This window comes from Camelus bactrianus, chromosome 34 (assembly GCF_048773025.1).
Source record: "Camelus bactrianus isolate YW-2024 breed Bactrian camel chromosome 34, ASM4877302v1, whole genome shotgun sequence".
Classification (NCBI taxonomy): Eukaryota; Metazoa; Chordata; class Mammalia; order Artiodactyla; family Camelidae; genus Camelus; species Camelus bactrianus.
Genome location: NC_133572.1, coordinates 13,996,210 through 14,013,795, shown reverse-complemented (window position 1 = coordinate 14,013,795; position 17,586 = coordinate 13,996,210). Strand labels below are relative to the sequence as shown.

General features: G+C 36.8%; 1 protein-coding gene across 1 annotated transcript in view; it reads right to left on the bottom strand.

Moving 5' to 3' along the window:
• The window catches only part of ETNK1 (ethanolamine kinase 1), a 53,797-nt gene extending 37,860 nt beyond the window's left edge, over positions 1–15,937 (bottom strand). The window contains exon 1 of the mRNA XM_010946515.3: positions 8,487–15,937. Coding sequence (XP_010944817.1) covers positions 8,487–8,642 — 156 coding nt within the window. The 5' untranslated portion in view covers positions 8,643–15,937. The remainder of the gene's footprint in view (positions 1–8,486) is intronic.
• Between the last annotated feature and the right edge of the window lie 1,649 nt (positions 15,938–17,586).

Genomic DNA, 17,586 nt, shown 5'->3' with positions numbered 1-17,586 from the left:
AATATTTTTATTTTCACAAGATTGTTGTAATGACATCTGAAAAGGCTTCAGATTAGATCTTCAGGTAAAATTTGAAAGAAAGTATTTACTAAAGTTAATGTAACTCTAACAAATTTTTATATTTTTTATTATATACAGATTTGACTGTTACCCTTATTCACCTAATACAGATAAATTTTATGAGCTAATGTGAAAAAACTTATTTTGAGTGTCTGTTTTTCATATATGCAGAAACATACAAACATTGCTTTCCGCCTAGATTTCAAAAAGATTATATGTAGGAAGACATTGGCAAGAAGCATATGCACTTAAAACTCAATTCCAATCATCATTTTATTAAGATCTACGCTGAAGAGCACGCTATTTCTTTTTCTAAACATTTTTTAATTTTAATTTTTGATTTACAGTGTTGTATTAGTTTCTGGTGTACAGCATAGTGATTTAGTTATACATATACAGGTATATATACCTTTTCATTACAGGTTGCTACAAGCCATTGAATACAGTTTCCTGTGCTGTACACTAGGACCTTGTTTATCTACTCTGTCTACATATATATATCAAACATCATATAACATTAGTATTATCTCTGGCTAATGGGAATACAGGTCATTTTAATTTTCTTCCTGTTTTTCCACCATGTCTACAGTGAGTGTCTTTTAAGACTGTAATCAGACATAAAAGGAGCAACATTTTTAAAAAGAAAGAAAAAGCAATGGCTACTGTCCTGTAAAAGCATGTTATTTCTTATTAAAATGCCATATCAATTCACACATGTTTTTCTGTAACTTCTTCAGATGTCATGTAGGGATAAAATATTTCAATTACTGTAACAAAGTTTGAGAAACTAACATTCTGAACTGCTTATAATGAATGACACTCTATACTCCTCAAATGCCAGGACTCATAATCTATGTTTTATATACCCTCATAACAAATAGTAGGGACTTAAACACTAGAATTCATGTAGAATATTAATGTCATCTTGACCTAGCTTATAACAAATGCATTCTCTCACTCTTGCCTATAATAATAAATTTCCTTAATTGTGCATGCTATAATGTACATTTATGTGTACATACAGAAAAATACACATAAAGACATATGCACTTAAAAGGACTAGAAATGGATAATATTACTGGATAAGATCACTAAACACTGTATAGACATTTATAATAATGACATAGGATCACAACTCCAATAACACTAACATATTTTATTGCACAGTCACGTATTTGCAATGAAATGATAGTAACAATAAATCCCTGGGATGAAAAACTAAATATACGAATAATGTAACTTCATCTATAAAAATATTTTATCTATAAATATGAATTAAAATGTCTGCAAAGATATCCAATAAAAATATTAGGTAGTTTAAATCTTATTTCTTGCTTTCTTGTTTCTCTCTTAAGTAGTTTAAATTTCTTTCTTTCGGCTACTGTATGTTTTCTTACTTTTTTTTCCTGCAATGAATCTAGTTTACATGTGTAAAAAATTAAGCTCATGAGAGAAACAAAAGGAGCCCAATAGCTAGGAACTGACCTGACACACACAGCAAGGCCTTGAGATTCTGTTGAACATAAGCAATTTCACAAAACACCAACAACAGAGGAGGCCATTCTGTGGTCATAATGGATCAAGACAAAAACAAAACCACTCTGTAATCATGTCTGAACATAGACAAAACTACGACAATTTTCCAAACCACAAAAATGACCAGACATCACCCTATTCTGGCTAATATGAGAGACTCCTGCTCCTCTTCCAGTCGCAGCTTTGACCTGCTTCACTCCTCCAGTCTTCTAGGTAAGATAAACTACTCACAGTCATAGACTTGCCCCCCTCCCTTCCTGACAGCACCCAATCCAGAGGAAAGCCTCGCTTCCTTGAACCCTCTTCCAAATCACCAGACAAATCCAAACCCTGTAAGTCCTTTCTAACACTCACTCACTGAGAGTCAAACCACTCCCTATGGAATAAATCTTCCTTAACTGCAGGGAGTAATAAACCCAATTTGTTCAGCTATTGGTATGTTCCTGGTGATCTCTTGATAGAGATTTCCGACTTTAAAGATGTATGGATGATGCTTTTTGCTCTTGGTAGTTTCCACCACATATATAAACCAGCAAGTAATTGAATGTGCTGAACTTTCCAAAACCTACAGTTAAAATATAATAGGCACATACTAGATATGTGTACTGTATTAGGTATATGCTAGAAAAATAAAATTCCACCTCAAAGGAGGGGAAAAAACTAGTACAAATCTCATGGATCTCCTTTTCAGTTTGTCAAGTATTTAAGACAGTACTATTCAGCAGATGAGCTACAGAGCAAGACGACCTGAGTTTAAATTCTAGCTATGTATCTGTAACCTCAGGCAGGCCACTTAACCTGTATGAGCTTCATTCACTAAACTCATGTTTAGTATCAGCATATCAGAATCTACTTTATAGATTCTTACGAGGATTAATGAGTTCATACACACAGAAGCGCTTACAACAGTGCCTGACACACATTAAGCTCTTCACAAGTTTGTAGATAACTACATAAATTGTAACACAAAACAACGAAATAACTCATGATGAAATCATAGAATAAAATTAATTATGTATACAAAAAAGAAATAGTTATATTTACTATATTTATAAACACAGGTAGACAATGTATGCTAGTAAATCTATAATTTGATAATTTTTTATAAGTTCAAAAGAAACTGTTCACAAAATTACATTCGGGGAGAATCACTTGGTGTTGAGGGAGTTGGACTTTCTACCTACCCTTCATTTTACAGCCTTGATTATGTTTTAAATATTTTACTAAGGGCATGTATCATTTGTAGTTTTTTAAACAAAATCAACAGGTTTATATAGAATATGAGTTCTAATTTTCTTCTGTATACTCCCTCTTCAGAAATTTTTAAAAACCTCATTTTAAAAATAATTAAGTCACGCGATGTTTAACATGACCAAATAATATGTAGCTTTCAAAAATTGTGGTCAATCCCATACAAACATGGAAAAATGTTTATGAAAGGCTACATAAAAAAAGGAATACAAAATTGTACATATGGGTCAATTACAATTATGTAAAATATTTCAGGGACAAGTCGAATGTAATGAAATAAAACAGTTGATTTCTTCAATAAAATATGAATAGGAAGTGGGGTCATTTTTCCTGTTCAAAGGTTTAACATTGTGGTTGGTACATCTTTTCAATAAAACTAAGTTACTTCGTGTCCATATATAGCCCCTTATCAAAAACTTCACACACTTACTATATTATTTTCCCAGAGTACTGACACAGTATTTAGTGTATTATTTTCTCAGAATACTGGAAAAAGTGACTAATTCAAAATATCCTGTTTTGTTAACTTAATTTTTTTTTTTTTTAACTGCTATTGTGATTACCGGTAGATGCAGAGAGAAGTTAGGAGAAGGAAGTGAAATGGGAGATTTTCTGGGTTGCTGGTAATATCTTCTTTCTTTTCCTGGGCTGGGGTTACAAAGGTATTTGTTCCACAATAATTAATGTTTCATGCATTTTTCTATATGTTTGTTGTATCTCACAATTTTTAAAAGGGTGATAGAAATTTATCTATTTATAGCCCATCTGTTAACTAAAGTAATTCCTATTAAGACAAAATCATGAGAAATATAACCTGATTCCTTAAATGTAGTTCTTTTATTACTTTCCTATCTTTGTCACCCACAGACACACACAAACCCTTAAGCTGCCCGCTTTCTCCCTCACCGGCAAGCAATTAACAAGTCCTGCACATTTATTTTTCTGAAATGTCAAATCTATACCTTATTTCCATCTTCAAGGCCACTGTCCTAATTTGGATCCCAGCATCTCTTTTCTGTACCAACAGTCTCTCCTAGGTTGTCTTTCACAAATGTTTTTAATGCAATATACAGAAAAATATATTTATCATCTAATTCAGTACATACATACTTTTATATAAAACTAAAACAAGCTTCACAAGATAATGCTTATCTTATTACTTGCAATGCTCTCTAATCTATCCTATCACATCTTATTCTAAGTCACCTTTTTAAACTGTAGTGGTTTTAACCCATATACGGATTTAGCATCCTCAGTAGGTGGTAACTGCCAGTGTTAAAACCAATGTCCTTCCCAAGGGATCACTTATTCCCCAATTCAAAACATTCCCTTCAATAGATGCTGCCTACATTGTAACCTGCCCATCTCTAAAAAATACATGATATAACTTACTTGCTTAAAAACATTCAACAGCTTCCCATTGTGTCCTAGATAATAAAATACCACCTCTTTAATGAGGTGTAGAACCTTCATACCTAACCAATCACTTTTCTGAAAATCACTCCTACTTCTTTTCTTGTTCGCACACCATTCTGCCCAAGATACTCATAGTCTAGCTTTGTGAAAGCAGTTTTTCTTTGCCCAGAAATACTTCCCCATTCCATCTATCTTTCCTTCCAAGCTCAGTTCAGGTACCGTCTCTTGTATGAAGCCTTCCCTCCTCCATTCTCCCACACCTACCTTCTGCTATAGTTAGTCATACAAAGCAAGGCTGCTGAAAATTAGTTATGCCTAGTACAAAAAACACCTGTTAAGATTACTAAATTTTAGGAGCTTAGAATTCTTTGAGATCAATTTTCCTCTTACAAATGGTGAGGGGAGAGCCAAGAGGAAGCTGGAGCTGAGAGATGGAGGCATGTAGTACTAAAACATACTATGTACAAATTTATGTATTTCATTGAATTTTCCTGATATTCTACGATTAATAGTAAAGTAGTAAAACTAGTACTGGTAGTAATATTACTGTTAGTAGTATAGTAGTTAAAGTCTACTATTCTCTACTGATCTACTATTTTCCAAGGTAGACAGCAATTCCATTTTTTTAGTTGGGGGCTGGTATAATTAGGTCTATTCATTTATTTGTTTGTTTTTAGAGAAAGTACTGGGATTGAACCCAGGACCTCACGCATGCTGAGCATGCGCTCGCTCTACCACTTGAGTATACCCTCCTCCCCCTCCATAGTAATTCCGCTTTATAGAGATTTTTAAACTTATCAAAGGTGACAAATGGCTGGAATCAGGATTCAAAACCCATCCTCTTTCCACTACATCATGCTGAGGCCCCAGGGAGAAGTGAAGCGGTTTGCTCAGTCTAAGTCACACAGCTGTCAATACCTGAAAATGAACTAGCACGTCAGGCTCCTGACTTTTTGGTCACATGTTATCAAAATACATGGGAGCCTCTCAGACATTATCATACACACGTCTCTTAGCTGTAGTCAAGTAGTCTTAGGGCCTAACACCCACTCAAATACTTTACTATTAGATACTAACCGTCTTAAAAGAAAGTTAAGTGAATTCCTTTTCTAAAATGTCACATGTAGAAAAAGTAATGCAAATTTATGTCCAAGGGAAAATCTTCCTATGAGCCAAAGCTGTAATTTTTAAGAAATTAATCTTGCACAGAAATGGCTTTTCTGTCTTGATCATAATAAAGGAACATAAACTTTTTTTAGTCAAAGAGCAATAATTCATGAGATGAGTTCTCATTTGGCACTACAAACTACAAGTTCAGTTTCATTAACTATAAAATACACATTAACTGTCTTCATCTAGCTCGCAGGATTGTTGAGAGAAACGTATGTGAAAGTGCTTTCTTCACAAACAGTAAAACATTGCTAAATAAAAAACATTGCGACTGGTATTGCTTTAGATCTGCTCTGCCTATCCTCAGATGCTACGCTCCGCAAAGCTAACCACTCCTTTCATATCGTATTCCTTTATTCTCATCTAGATAGGGGAAAAAAATTAAGCTTGTTAAGACCTTATCTAAAATGAGATATATTATTCCCTGTGTCCATAAGTTTTGAGCAAAGACTGGGCCCGCTCTCATTTTGAATGCACTTACGTCTTTTTTGCTTGCTTCTGGATTTTCCAATTTGCTCTGAATAATTCAGCTGGCAGGAATGAGTGCCAGGTAAAATAAGTTATTACTAGAGTAAGCCTCTAAGGTATGTTTAAAGCGTATTTTAAATCACATAAGAATTTTAGAAAAAAAATCTTTTTAAAATATAGGCTATATTACTGACACCTGGTTTAATCTGTTGACCGTATGGTACATCCCTTCCCCTTCTGAAGTGAGATATGACTTTTATATTTTTATACCTCAAAGGAAATAAAAGCAAAGCTCAAAAGAAAGTATTCCCATTGACATTTACTAAAGAAATCCTGAATAAATCATCACAAAAGCAGAGTTTATAATGACCTAGAATGTGAGAGACAGATCTACTAAACTGAGAGATGAATAATCATCAATTAAGCTTAGTAGTTGTCCCAGCTTCCAGACCAAAAGCTTTGCTTGCTCGTGAAGGGATTGTATTTCTAAATAACAATCATCCTAAGTGCAAAATAAATGGTAGTATTTACCTTCACTTAAAAATAAGTATATCAGAAGTTTGGATAATGAGTCCAAAGGTCTTAAAAGTCAAAAGCTGCTACACACATATCAGACAAGACTCAACCCCAAGTACTTTCCAACAATCAAAAACAGTTCAATGTTACCACATTTTATCCCTTTTTTTACATATATCCTGGCTTTACTTCACTGAGTTTCACCAAAAAAAAAAAAAAAGGTAGTACCTACTTACAACTGTTTTTTGAGCAATTAAATGATAAAAAATATAGATCACCTAACCCACAACCTGGCCCTCAGTACCTCTGGATTGCTATTTGCTACTATTCTACAAACATACGCATCATCTGAAATTCCAGGCTTCAAAGCTTCAAACTCTAAAGTCTCTGCTTTAAAAGTAATATGGGAGAGGGGAGGGTATAGCTCAAGTGCATGCTTGGCGTGCACGAGCGCCTGGGTTCAATCCCCAGTACCTCCATTTGAAAAAAAAAAAAAAACTAATAATAAATAAATAAATAGACTTAGTGACTTCCCCCACACACACAAAAAAAGTAATATGGTTTGCCAGTACCAGAGTGTTCCAGGAAGTAGCAATGCCTTTAATTAATATCTGTTTAACTTACAAATGACTGCTAGAATATAAATCATTTTAATAAATATAAAAATCTATAATAAACTACAAATAAGTTAATGAACAATAAACTAAAGGAGTCTAGAATTTCAACTTGGAAGTTTCAATTAAACTAATGTTCCTTAATTAAAGAAAATAATTTTTTTTAAACTGCACATGAAAATCACTTTGGATTCACTATGTCTTACATACTTGGCTAACAAACACTTCCTTCAATTTTCAAAATTTTTGTTGAACAACTTTTTTCCAAAACATACGGGTCCTTTTAATCTGCTCAAAACTCTTCTAGGTGGTAAGAACTGAAGCCAATATTCAAGAAAGCTTGAAGTGTCAGGAACTGTTCTGGGCCCTGGGGCACTGCTCATGTTTTATTCATTTTTGTATAGGTGACTACTTTAGCAAAGAATCTGATACACTGTTAAGTCAATTAACAATGTTTAAATTAATCAGTCAGCAAACAAGGCAGATAACTTGGCTACTTCAAGTGAAATATTCTTACATTATTGCTCAGATTTGAAACAAACCTCAAATATGCCAGCCTTTGAAATTACTCTGTGTTTGCAAGGGAAAAGGAGGTTCATTTTTGTCTACAGTAACTGAAACTGCGAAAGTTAAAAACAAATCAGTATTCAAAATAAATTTCATGTATACTAAATCGTCACTTATTAGAAATAAGCTATTGGAAAACGCCTATGTTCTTAAGGACTCCCCCCACTAATTTTTGTCTATCTGTGGCTCAAGAAAAGGAAATATTCAGAAGCCACTGATCATTCTAACACCAGATACTGCTGGTTTTACCAACATGACTTAAAATTTTTCAGAAATACCGATATAAGTAAAATAATGTGTGTGGGGCTACCTAAGAACCCACTCGAGTAACGCACGATGACCATGGTCGTTACTTTGGAATCAAGTGTTCTCGCCAATCCCAGGATTTGAGAAGATAAAACGCAGGGTGAGCATCAGTGGGAGTGCACCAACGGGGGAGGGGATGGGAGGGGAAGGAAAAGATCAGAGAGGATTAATTACTGCATTATTTGTGAAAGGGGAGGAGATGGTGACTTGGGCCGATGGGCGAGGACCCCCTTGCAAGGGGAGTGGAAAAGGTCCGTTTTGCAATTGGAAGGGAGAGGGGAGGGGGAGGAGGGGCAACTATCAACAGGAACCTTCCCAAGGTGGAATCGGTGCGTCACTAATGTAGCCCCTTCGGGAAAGAGAAAATCGGCCCCCAGGACAACCTCAGTAAGCAAATGTGAAGGAAGGGGGAGTGACCTTCCTAGATGTGATGAAGGAAATACAGGGTCACTCCCCAAAGAACGGAGGCAGAAGACGCTCCCGTGGGTCCTCCCGGGCCAAGGCGGACGAGAAGGGACGGTGAGCACCCCCAGGGCCGCGTCAAGGTCGGGAGAGACTGGGGGGCTGAGGTGTGGGCGTTACCTGCAGGGTCACCTCCTGAGGGTCCCAGTGCGGCCGCAGGTGTTGCAGGAGGCTCAGGGCCCCCTCCCGGCAGCGCTGCTCCTCCTGGTCCTGAACCGTGACGTCCAGCTTGGGGACCTCCGGGGAGCCGGGCGGGACGTGGATGTAATTGGCCATGGCCCAGACGACGGCAGAGACTATCACAACGACGACGGCGACGGCGACCACGAGAACGGCGGGCGCCGACAGGCTGCTGGATCCTTCCGTCCCGGGGCGCCCTCGCGGGAGGGCTGGGGGCGTTCAGGCGGACGGGCGAGCGGTAGGGGAACGGCTGGAGGCGGCAGTCGCGCCGACCCACGTCTGGACAGCGGCTGAACTGAGCCTGGGCTGCTCACGAGGAAAATTCCTCTCCTCTGCGCTCGGCCGCCGGCGGGCGCGGAGCATGCCGGGACTGGCCTGACGCTGGCGTCACGCGCGGGGCGGGGCCTCCGCTGCGTCAGGGGCCAAGGCCGACTTTCTAGGCCCGGGCGTGACGGGCCTGGTGCGCCGAGCTCGCTACCCGGCCGTTACGGGGGATGCTGTGCCCGCTGCTAGTCTGAAAAACGCGGGGCTCCCCCTCCGGAATGAGCCGGAGCCCTGCCTAGACCCGAACGAAAGGCATTGCAGCTTTAGCTCACCTGATCAGGAGGGTTTCGGGGTCTGGGTTTGAAGTAGGGCTGAGTTTGTCTGGAAAGCAAGGGACACGTCCTAAACTAACCTTGGGATCAGCCTCTGAATTTGGCCTGGGGCTGGGCAAGCTGGTTAACTGGGTCGCCTTCATCCCGGTGCTGCTGTGTACTGGGGACCATATGGTTGGGTGGGTTGGCAACTAAATTCCCGTCAGCAGGTTTTTTGGGACAGTTAAGATATTTGGGCACTTAAACATTTATTTTTAAGGTCAGATGTTTGACCATACTGGAATTATACAGAGTCGGGAAAAACAGGTTATAGTCTGGGCAGAAGATGAAAAGGAAGTAGTTTGGGGGCTTAGCGCTAGAGCAGCTTCATGCCTATTTCAGGGTATCCCTGAGTAGACCTTAAAACGGCTACCTTCGTACATTAGTCTCACTGCCATGCAGCAGCTATTTGCCCTGCTAGGGGACTACGAAACTGGGTAATCCACAAGTGATTTACTGAGACCTCTTAATTTTCCTTATGATTCAGGAAGATGGGTTGAGATCTAACCTCAACCTTTCTTCCCTGCAGCGCTTGGTAAATGGTGAAAACGTTTTGTTAGTGGTAAATTAAATCAGTAACTGGACTCAGGTTAATTTGCATTCAAAATGTTTAATTACCTCATTAGCATCAGTTTACATTCTGATTGTTCAGAAAGAACCTACTTACCTTTGTAAATCAAATCGCAAAATAAGCAGCTCACTACCAATAAAGGTGAACTTAAACTGGAAAGGAGAAGAAAATAGTTTTATAGACGGCAAGAAAGTTGATTCAACATTTTCCAGACTGAATCTTTTCAGTTTTAAATCATATACTACAAGAAACAGTAAATTATGCATGCCTTCCAATTTGGGGAGAAATAAGCAGTATACTAAATTTCACATTTTAGGTAGTATCTCTTATTTTTGAATAATTTGTATTTTTTATTAAACAGTTGGCATTTTAAGAATTTTGAAACTATGTTTTGAGTTGTAAAATGATTTAAGAACAGATTACAAAAATTACTTTGGGAACTGCACAGGTCCATAATTTTAAAGAAGTGTCTATTAATTGAAAAAAAAAAACTATTATGTACCTAAGAATAAAACTAATGAAAGATGTGTAAGACCTTTATAGGTGAAATTATATTAATGGAGAAATGAACCATATTCAAAAATAAGAAAAGATAGTTATTATAAGGATCTGTTTTCACTGAACTAATCAGTAAGTATAGTGCAATTACAATTAAATCTCAACTGGGTTTTTTCACAGAACTTGTTGACATTAAAATTCATACCAAAACTTAAGATCAAAGAAAAACTGCTATAATTCTTTCTGGGGGAGGCAGATTTGGAGAATAAGTTGAGAGAACCCATCCTACCAAGATTTATTATATAAACAGTTTAGGAATGGGTAAATAGATCAGTAGAACATAATAAAGATTCCAGAAAGAGACTTACAAATATATGAGATCTTTGACTAAGACAAAAATGGTATTAAAAGTTAGTGAGGAAATGATGGGCTAGTCAATAAATGGTACTGGAACAATTGCTATTTGGGAAAATTTTTTGATCCTGCTGTTACCAAAAACTGAGTTTACTCTTTGGTTGGTGTCAAGACAAAAGGCACAGCCAAGGCAAAGAGTTGGAGGAGGATTTATTACTTGCAGCAAGTAAGGAGAACACTGGAGATCTTTCCCAAAGCAGTGTCTCCTCGAACAGCAAAATTGGAGAAGTTTTAAGCTAAAGGTATATGCCTATTCATGAAGGGGCTTGAGCCGAGAATTCATCATCAAATTGGGGCAAAGATCAACAGAGTCCAAGCTTTAGTTGAGTGAAGTCATGAAGGTCAGAAAAGGTCAACATCTTCATTCCTCAGGTTCTGACTAGTTTGGGGTCTTAGCATGTTGTTAGCATACTCCACCTGGGAGGGGGGCCTTAGTTCCTGCAGGACAACTCAAAGACATGTATCATGTTATGTATATCCCTTGAGGAGGAATTAGGGCTCTGTTTTATACCTGCACTGTTGTTTCCTAACTGCTTTTCCTCTGTTCCTGCATTCCTTTGTCCCCTTAAGACCAATAATTACTGAGACTTTTTCTAGGGCAACATTGTGGCCAAGCTTAGATCACAAAATGATTTAGGCTAAAAGTGGCTTCTCTTACATCAAGAAACCATACCTGGTTTTCTTTCTCTGAGGACCTCCTATTTTATCTGCTTACAGACTTTATTAAACTTAAAAACTTCTGTGAAAAATTTCTCTGTGTTAAGAGAATGAAAAGTCAAGACACAGACTGGAAGAAGATATTTGTATAACACATATCTGATAAAAGGCTTGTACCCAAATATGCAAATAACTCTTTAAAGAAAATGAGCGATTTAAAAATGGGCAAAGGACCAGAAGAGCCACCTTATCAAGAAGATATAAAGACTTCAAACAAGTTTGTGAAGACATGTTCAACATCATGTCATTAGGTAATTGTGACTTAAAACAACAATGAGATACCACTACATGCCTAATAGAATGGCTAATATCCAAAATACAGACAGTAATTGCTGGTGAAGATGTGGAGAAAGAGGAACTTTCATTCATCACTGGTGGGATGTAAAATGGTACAGCCACTTTGGAAGAGAGTCTGGCAGATTCTTACAAACTAAACATAGTCTTAGCATATGATTCAGTAATCGTGCTCCTTGATATTTACCCCAAAAAGTTGAAAACTTATATCCCCACAAAAACCTGCACATGAATGTTTATAGCACCTCTATCCATAATTGCCAAAACTTGGAAACAACCAAGATATTCATCAATAGGCGAATAGGTAAAATGAAACAAAATTTTTAAAAACCACTGTGGTATATCTATACAATGGCATTTCATTCAGCAATAAAAAGAAATGGATCAATCCAGGAAAAAAAAAAACATGGAGGAACCTTAAATGCATATTGTTAGGTTAAGGCACTCAATCTGAAAAGGCTATATATTTTATGATTCCAACTATGTGACATTCTGGGGAAAACAAAACAATAATAGACAGTAAAAAGATCAGTGGTTACCAAGAGTTCGGCCAGAAGGAAGGATGCATAGATGGGGCACAGGGAATGTTAGAGCAGTGAAACTATTCTGTATGATACAGTAATGGTGGGCACATGACATTATGAACTTTTCAAAACCCATAAAACTGTACAACACAAAGAGTGAACCCTAATGTAAACTAAGACAGTAGTTACTCAAAAAATGTAAAAAAATGGGGTAAAAAAAAGAAAGAAAATACAGGATCAAGTTTCTATGATTGCAAGTTAAGGAAAGATTTCCTAAAGAAAACTCATAAAGTGCACACCATAAAGGAAAAGGACTGACAAATTGGAAAACATTAAAATTTAAAACTTCATGAAATTAAATAACAAGCCATAAAAAAGAAAAAAGATAATGTGTGACATATAATAAAAAAATTAGTATTCAGAACACCGCTGATCAATAAGAAAGCCAATTCACCCAATAGATACTGGGCATAGAATATTAAGTTCCAGAAGAGGAAATCCAAACAGAAAAAAAAAGCTTATGAAAACATATCTCCTCTAACTAATCATCAAGGCAATGCAAATGAAAACAACAATTAGACAGCATTTTATATTCATCCATTAGATTGGGAACATTTTTTAATTCTCATAGTGCCAAGTGTACATTACTGGTAGGAAGGTGAATTTATTTAAAACAATAGAACCATGGAGATCAATTTTGCAGTATTTAATAAAGCTGAAGATTGGCATTCTTTACCATCCATCAGTTTCAATTCCAAGTATATACAGAAATCCCACACATGTACATGAGAAAGCGTGTACAAGAATGTACAATACAGTATTTTTCATAATAGCTTAAAACCGGCAAGAACCTAGCTGTTCCTCAATAGGCAAATAATTGGATAGACGGTTGATGGATGATCAATAGATAAGTAGACAGATAGGAAGAAATATCCTACTACAGAATAACAATGGCAGGTGGAATACATACATCTACTTATGCATACATTCAGGAGACAGCAGTGTCAGAAGTCTAGAAGTCAGAAATCGAGCAGTAGCTTTGAGGATCCACCGGCAATAATACCTCTGGTAGTTTGCAAACAGCTAACTTCTCTGCCTCTTCTCTCTCCGATTGTCTTTATTTCTATTCCATTTCTAATAGTTTTTTTTCCTTCCTTGTGATTTCTGCCCACTGAATGCTCTCCATGTATCCCCTAACATTCAGACCTTCCTCAAAAGTTGTTCTCACAGAGGCCTTTCTATTGCTTCCCTTATCACAATAACCTGTTTTGTTTTGTTTTTTAATGTAGATCACTTATCACTGTGTAATTGATTTTGAAATCAATGTATTTATTTTTTTCAGCAGCTACCTTTTGTATTACAGTGTTAGCCCCAGGAGAACAAAGCCACAGCCCATCTTGTCTATTGCCTCATTTCTGCTGCCTAGCATAGTGCCCAGAAAATAAAAGGTTCTCAATAAATAAATGCTTAAGTTCACCCAGTTTGCTCCTGAAACTGTCAGTCTCACATAAGAATAGCCCTCAGCCAGGGGTCATATTAGCCGACCACCACAGAATACTCTGATCATGCTGAACTTTCCAGCCTCCAACCCCTTCCTAGGCCTTAGGCCAACTCATAAATTATCTTGAGCTTTGGAACAAATCCTTAGCTACAAGACATCGTTAAAACTGTCCAGCCCTTTGCAACATGTTTAGAGGATATCAGATAGTCATGAAGGTACACCAGCAATAAAAGGTGTCTAACACATTTTAGTCCCCTTCCTGTTTTTGGCACGACATTAGGGCCTTCAGACAACTTGAAAGACCTGCCTCCTATCTCTTCTTGAAATCACACTCATTCTTCAGAGCTTTACTCTCCAGCAATCATCTTCATGGAACTTACCTGGGTTTTCCTAGTCTAAGTTTACTTTCCCTTTCATACATCTGTTAGAACACCTAACAAATTCTGCCCTGTGCCACCCACATTGTGGAATTAAGTCATAAAGTTTGTGCCACACGTAAAAGACTAGTGAAACGTTTATAACTTGCTATATAATAAGCATTCTGTATAAGGGAATAAAAGGATCACTGTCTATAAATCCAGAAGTTCTAATCATAAATCTATTAATTACAATGGAGTTAACTTCAGTTACCAGAATAATAACAAAAAGAATTTGCTGAAGAAAATATTCTGTGAAATAAGATGATGCGGGCACATCTAATAGCCAGATAAACCACCAAATTGAAAACATGTTTCAAATGAAATCACTCTTATATGCCTAACAGAGAATTGGGGTTAGTTAACGTCATTGCAGAGAGAACTAAAAATTCAGAAACCCCAAACATCTGTGATCTCTGACGCTCAAAGACATGCATGCTCTGTTCCTCTGCTCCCTCTCTAAAAAAAAAAGAAAAAAGAAAAGAAAAGAAAAAGGAAGCATATCTACGTGTTTAGATTTTCAGATGCTTCATAAAAGCAAAGCTGCATCTCCTGCACGTCACAGCTTTAAGACAGCCTAAGGGAGCTGGCCATCTATAAAGCTACCACAACGACCACATTAAACAGCTAAGAACGGCTGTGTTACTTATATGTGTGCTCAGTTTTAACAGTAATAAATGTTTAACTCTATAAAACATGTCTGTCAGTGCATATTCTAGCTTGCCTCTTTCCTATTCCTAGAATCAGATTATAACTCTATTACGTATAATAACTTTTTAAAGATACTCATATGGTTAATGAAAGGGGATGCACTTTCGCAAACATTGAATAATATTATAAAGCCACAAATTGTGAGGTTAGCACAGGAATAAGCAGATCAAAAATAAAGAAAAATCATGTATATAAATGGGTAATTGTATGTAATAAAGGTGATATTTTACTTCAGTGGGGGAAAGGAGATTACTTAAAATATGTTGAGATCATATTTTTGTAGAACTTGTTGAAATTAGTTTAGCAGCTTTTGTTATTATTTAAGTAGTGTTAATTAAAAGTTCACAAGTGCTGATTAATATTTCACCTTAAATTCTATATCAATCAGTGGCAAAAAGCATCACTTTAAAAGTGAAAAAACAAGATATTTAGCTTACTTAAATCCTGTGGGGTTTTTTTTTCTAATCTGTTTTTCCAGGACTTAGCTGATGATTGGCATTGAATAGGCACTGAAAAATTATTTGTTGATTAATAAAATGGGCGACAGGCTAAATATGTTCTACATTATAGTTTAAAGCAATTTTTTCAGACTCCTAAGGTATATTGACTCTATATTGTTTTACTATCATTCCAACTTCTCCCCAAGTGCATCTAATATCTTAAACACCAATTCCCAAGTTAAACATTTGATATCTGTATTCTCATCTGTATTCGGTCCTCCGTAAGAAGTGTTTGAAACAGTACTTTCATAGTTGGAAAGAAGGATTTTAAGCAATTGTGTCTGCACGCAAACTACAAAGGGCTAATGCCTACTACTTGTCTGCCTACAGCGTATGGAAAACACACACCAGGAAAGGGCCACTCTCTCCAGCTTCAGATTCTACTCTATCCTGCTCCAAAGGATGAAGCTTTGCTTTCTAGCTCATTAAAGCACGTTATACAGAGGCTGGAGAGATCATGAAATGGATGAAAAGGATCCGAGTTTGTAATCAGGCAGTTCTGCTATAGAATTTGAGCAATTTATTTAATCTCTTTTAACCTCAGTTTCCCCAACTGAAAAACAGTGATCATAACAGGGATGCTGGGAAGATTTAAATAGATGATTATCAACTCTTCAGGATAATGCCTGGTCCTAGTAAGGGCTCATTTGAGCCCTTATTGTTAAGTTTTTATCTGGATTAAATGAAATGGTTCATAATAATCAGCTATTTATTAAATGAGATGGTGCTATTATTATTAGATAGTGAAAGATAAAAGACTTTCTTAACTTAGTTCAGGGGAATTGTTCCAATGCTTAAACCTTAGTTCGGTAAAGAGATTTCAAAATCTAAAATAAATTATGGTTTTGGGTTCTGCTTAGCCTAAGGAAGCTTCTCTCTTCTTTCCTTGGGAGAGGTGTTATCGGAGGCTAGAGGAGATTCTGGGGGAAGGGTAAGGAGAATACCAAGGACCTACTTTCTCTGGCCCTTTGTAATCCACTAGGTCTGCTCATGTTACTCGCCTTTTCTTCTCATTGTATATTTTAAAGCTACCCTGAGTAACATGACCCGAGGAGAGGGCAAAATAGCAAGGAATGAGAAGTGGCTGGCGGCTCAGTGATGAAGTCTGCAAAGGCACCTAAAACCAGAGCAGATGTGGGGAGATGGGCCATTATTTTGGAGGACTGATGGAAATGAAAACTCTGAAGACTGCTAAACAGTTCAATGAAACACTAGTTGTTTAAGGAAGATGGTTAGAATGTAGCCCTATTAATCGTCACCTGGTGAGATAAACCAGGATGCCCAGGTAACTACTAGGTAACAAATTATCAAGCAATCCAATTAATAGCCATCCAGAAGAGCTTTAAGTACAGCAAGGCAAAATCCTGGTGGCTTAAAAAGGACAAAGCCTACTGCCCTTTAATTAATTTAATTAACTTTTATGATAGTGTCAGGCCATTAGCAATAATGACGAAACATTGGATTTCATGTATTTGGACTTTGGTAAGATGTAATTCTTCCTTCTCGTCAACACGTTAGGACCACAGATTCTAGAATCCAGTATTATAAATTAGAAAGAAAATTGACTGAATATCTTATCCAAATGGTTAAAAGTACCATGGATGCTGAAATGTGACAAATGGGACTACTTAAGGATCAGTGCTAGGGTTTTTTTATACATATGACAAATATGAGACATTGTACCAAAACCAGCAGGAGATTCTACCCACTCCCACACCTCTGAGTCAGTGCTCAGTGGTAATAATAGCTAAACCAAGGTGTACCTTCTTGACCCAAAACCGTATGTCTGAAACAAATATAGAAGAGGTAGCTAATACACAAACCTTCTTATGGAAAAAATGAAAAGTTGGGATGGGGAGGAAAGAAAAAGGGGCAAAGTGGTAAAAAAAAAAAAAAGTCCAAATAATGTAAAATATTCTAATTAGCCATAAAAAAGAATATAAAACTTATGTATTTATATAGATACAAATGATTCTTTTACCGTTAATTGTATCTTGAGTTTATTACAATATAATAAATGTTAAAACAGGACACATGTCAAGTCATACAAAAATCAAAATTACTAACCTGTGCTTAAAAAGAAGGGCCCAATCTGAAGAAGCAAATGAATACTCTGTCAAAAAGGAAATTAAAAATATAGTAACAATATTTGGGAAATAATTGATATAAAAACAATACACACAAGATAGGCCTCTGCTAAATCAGGATTTACACTTGTAGATTGATTTATGATTTTGTATCATCAAAATAAAAAAAGAA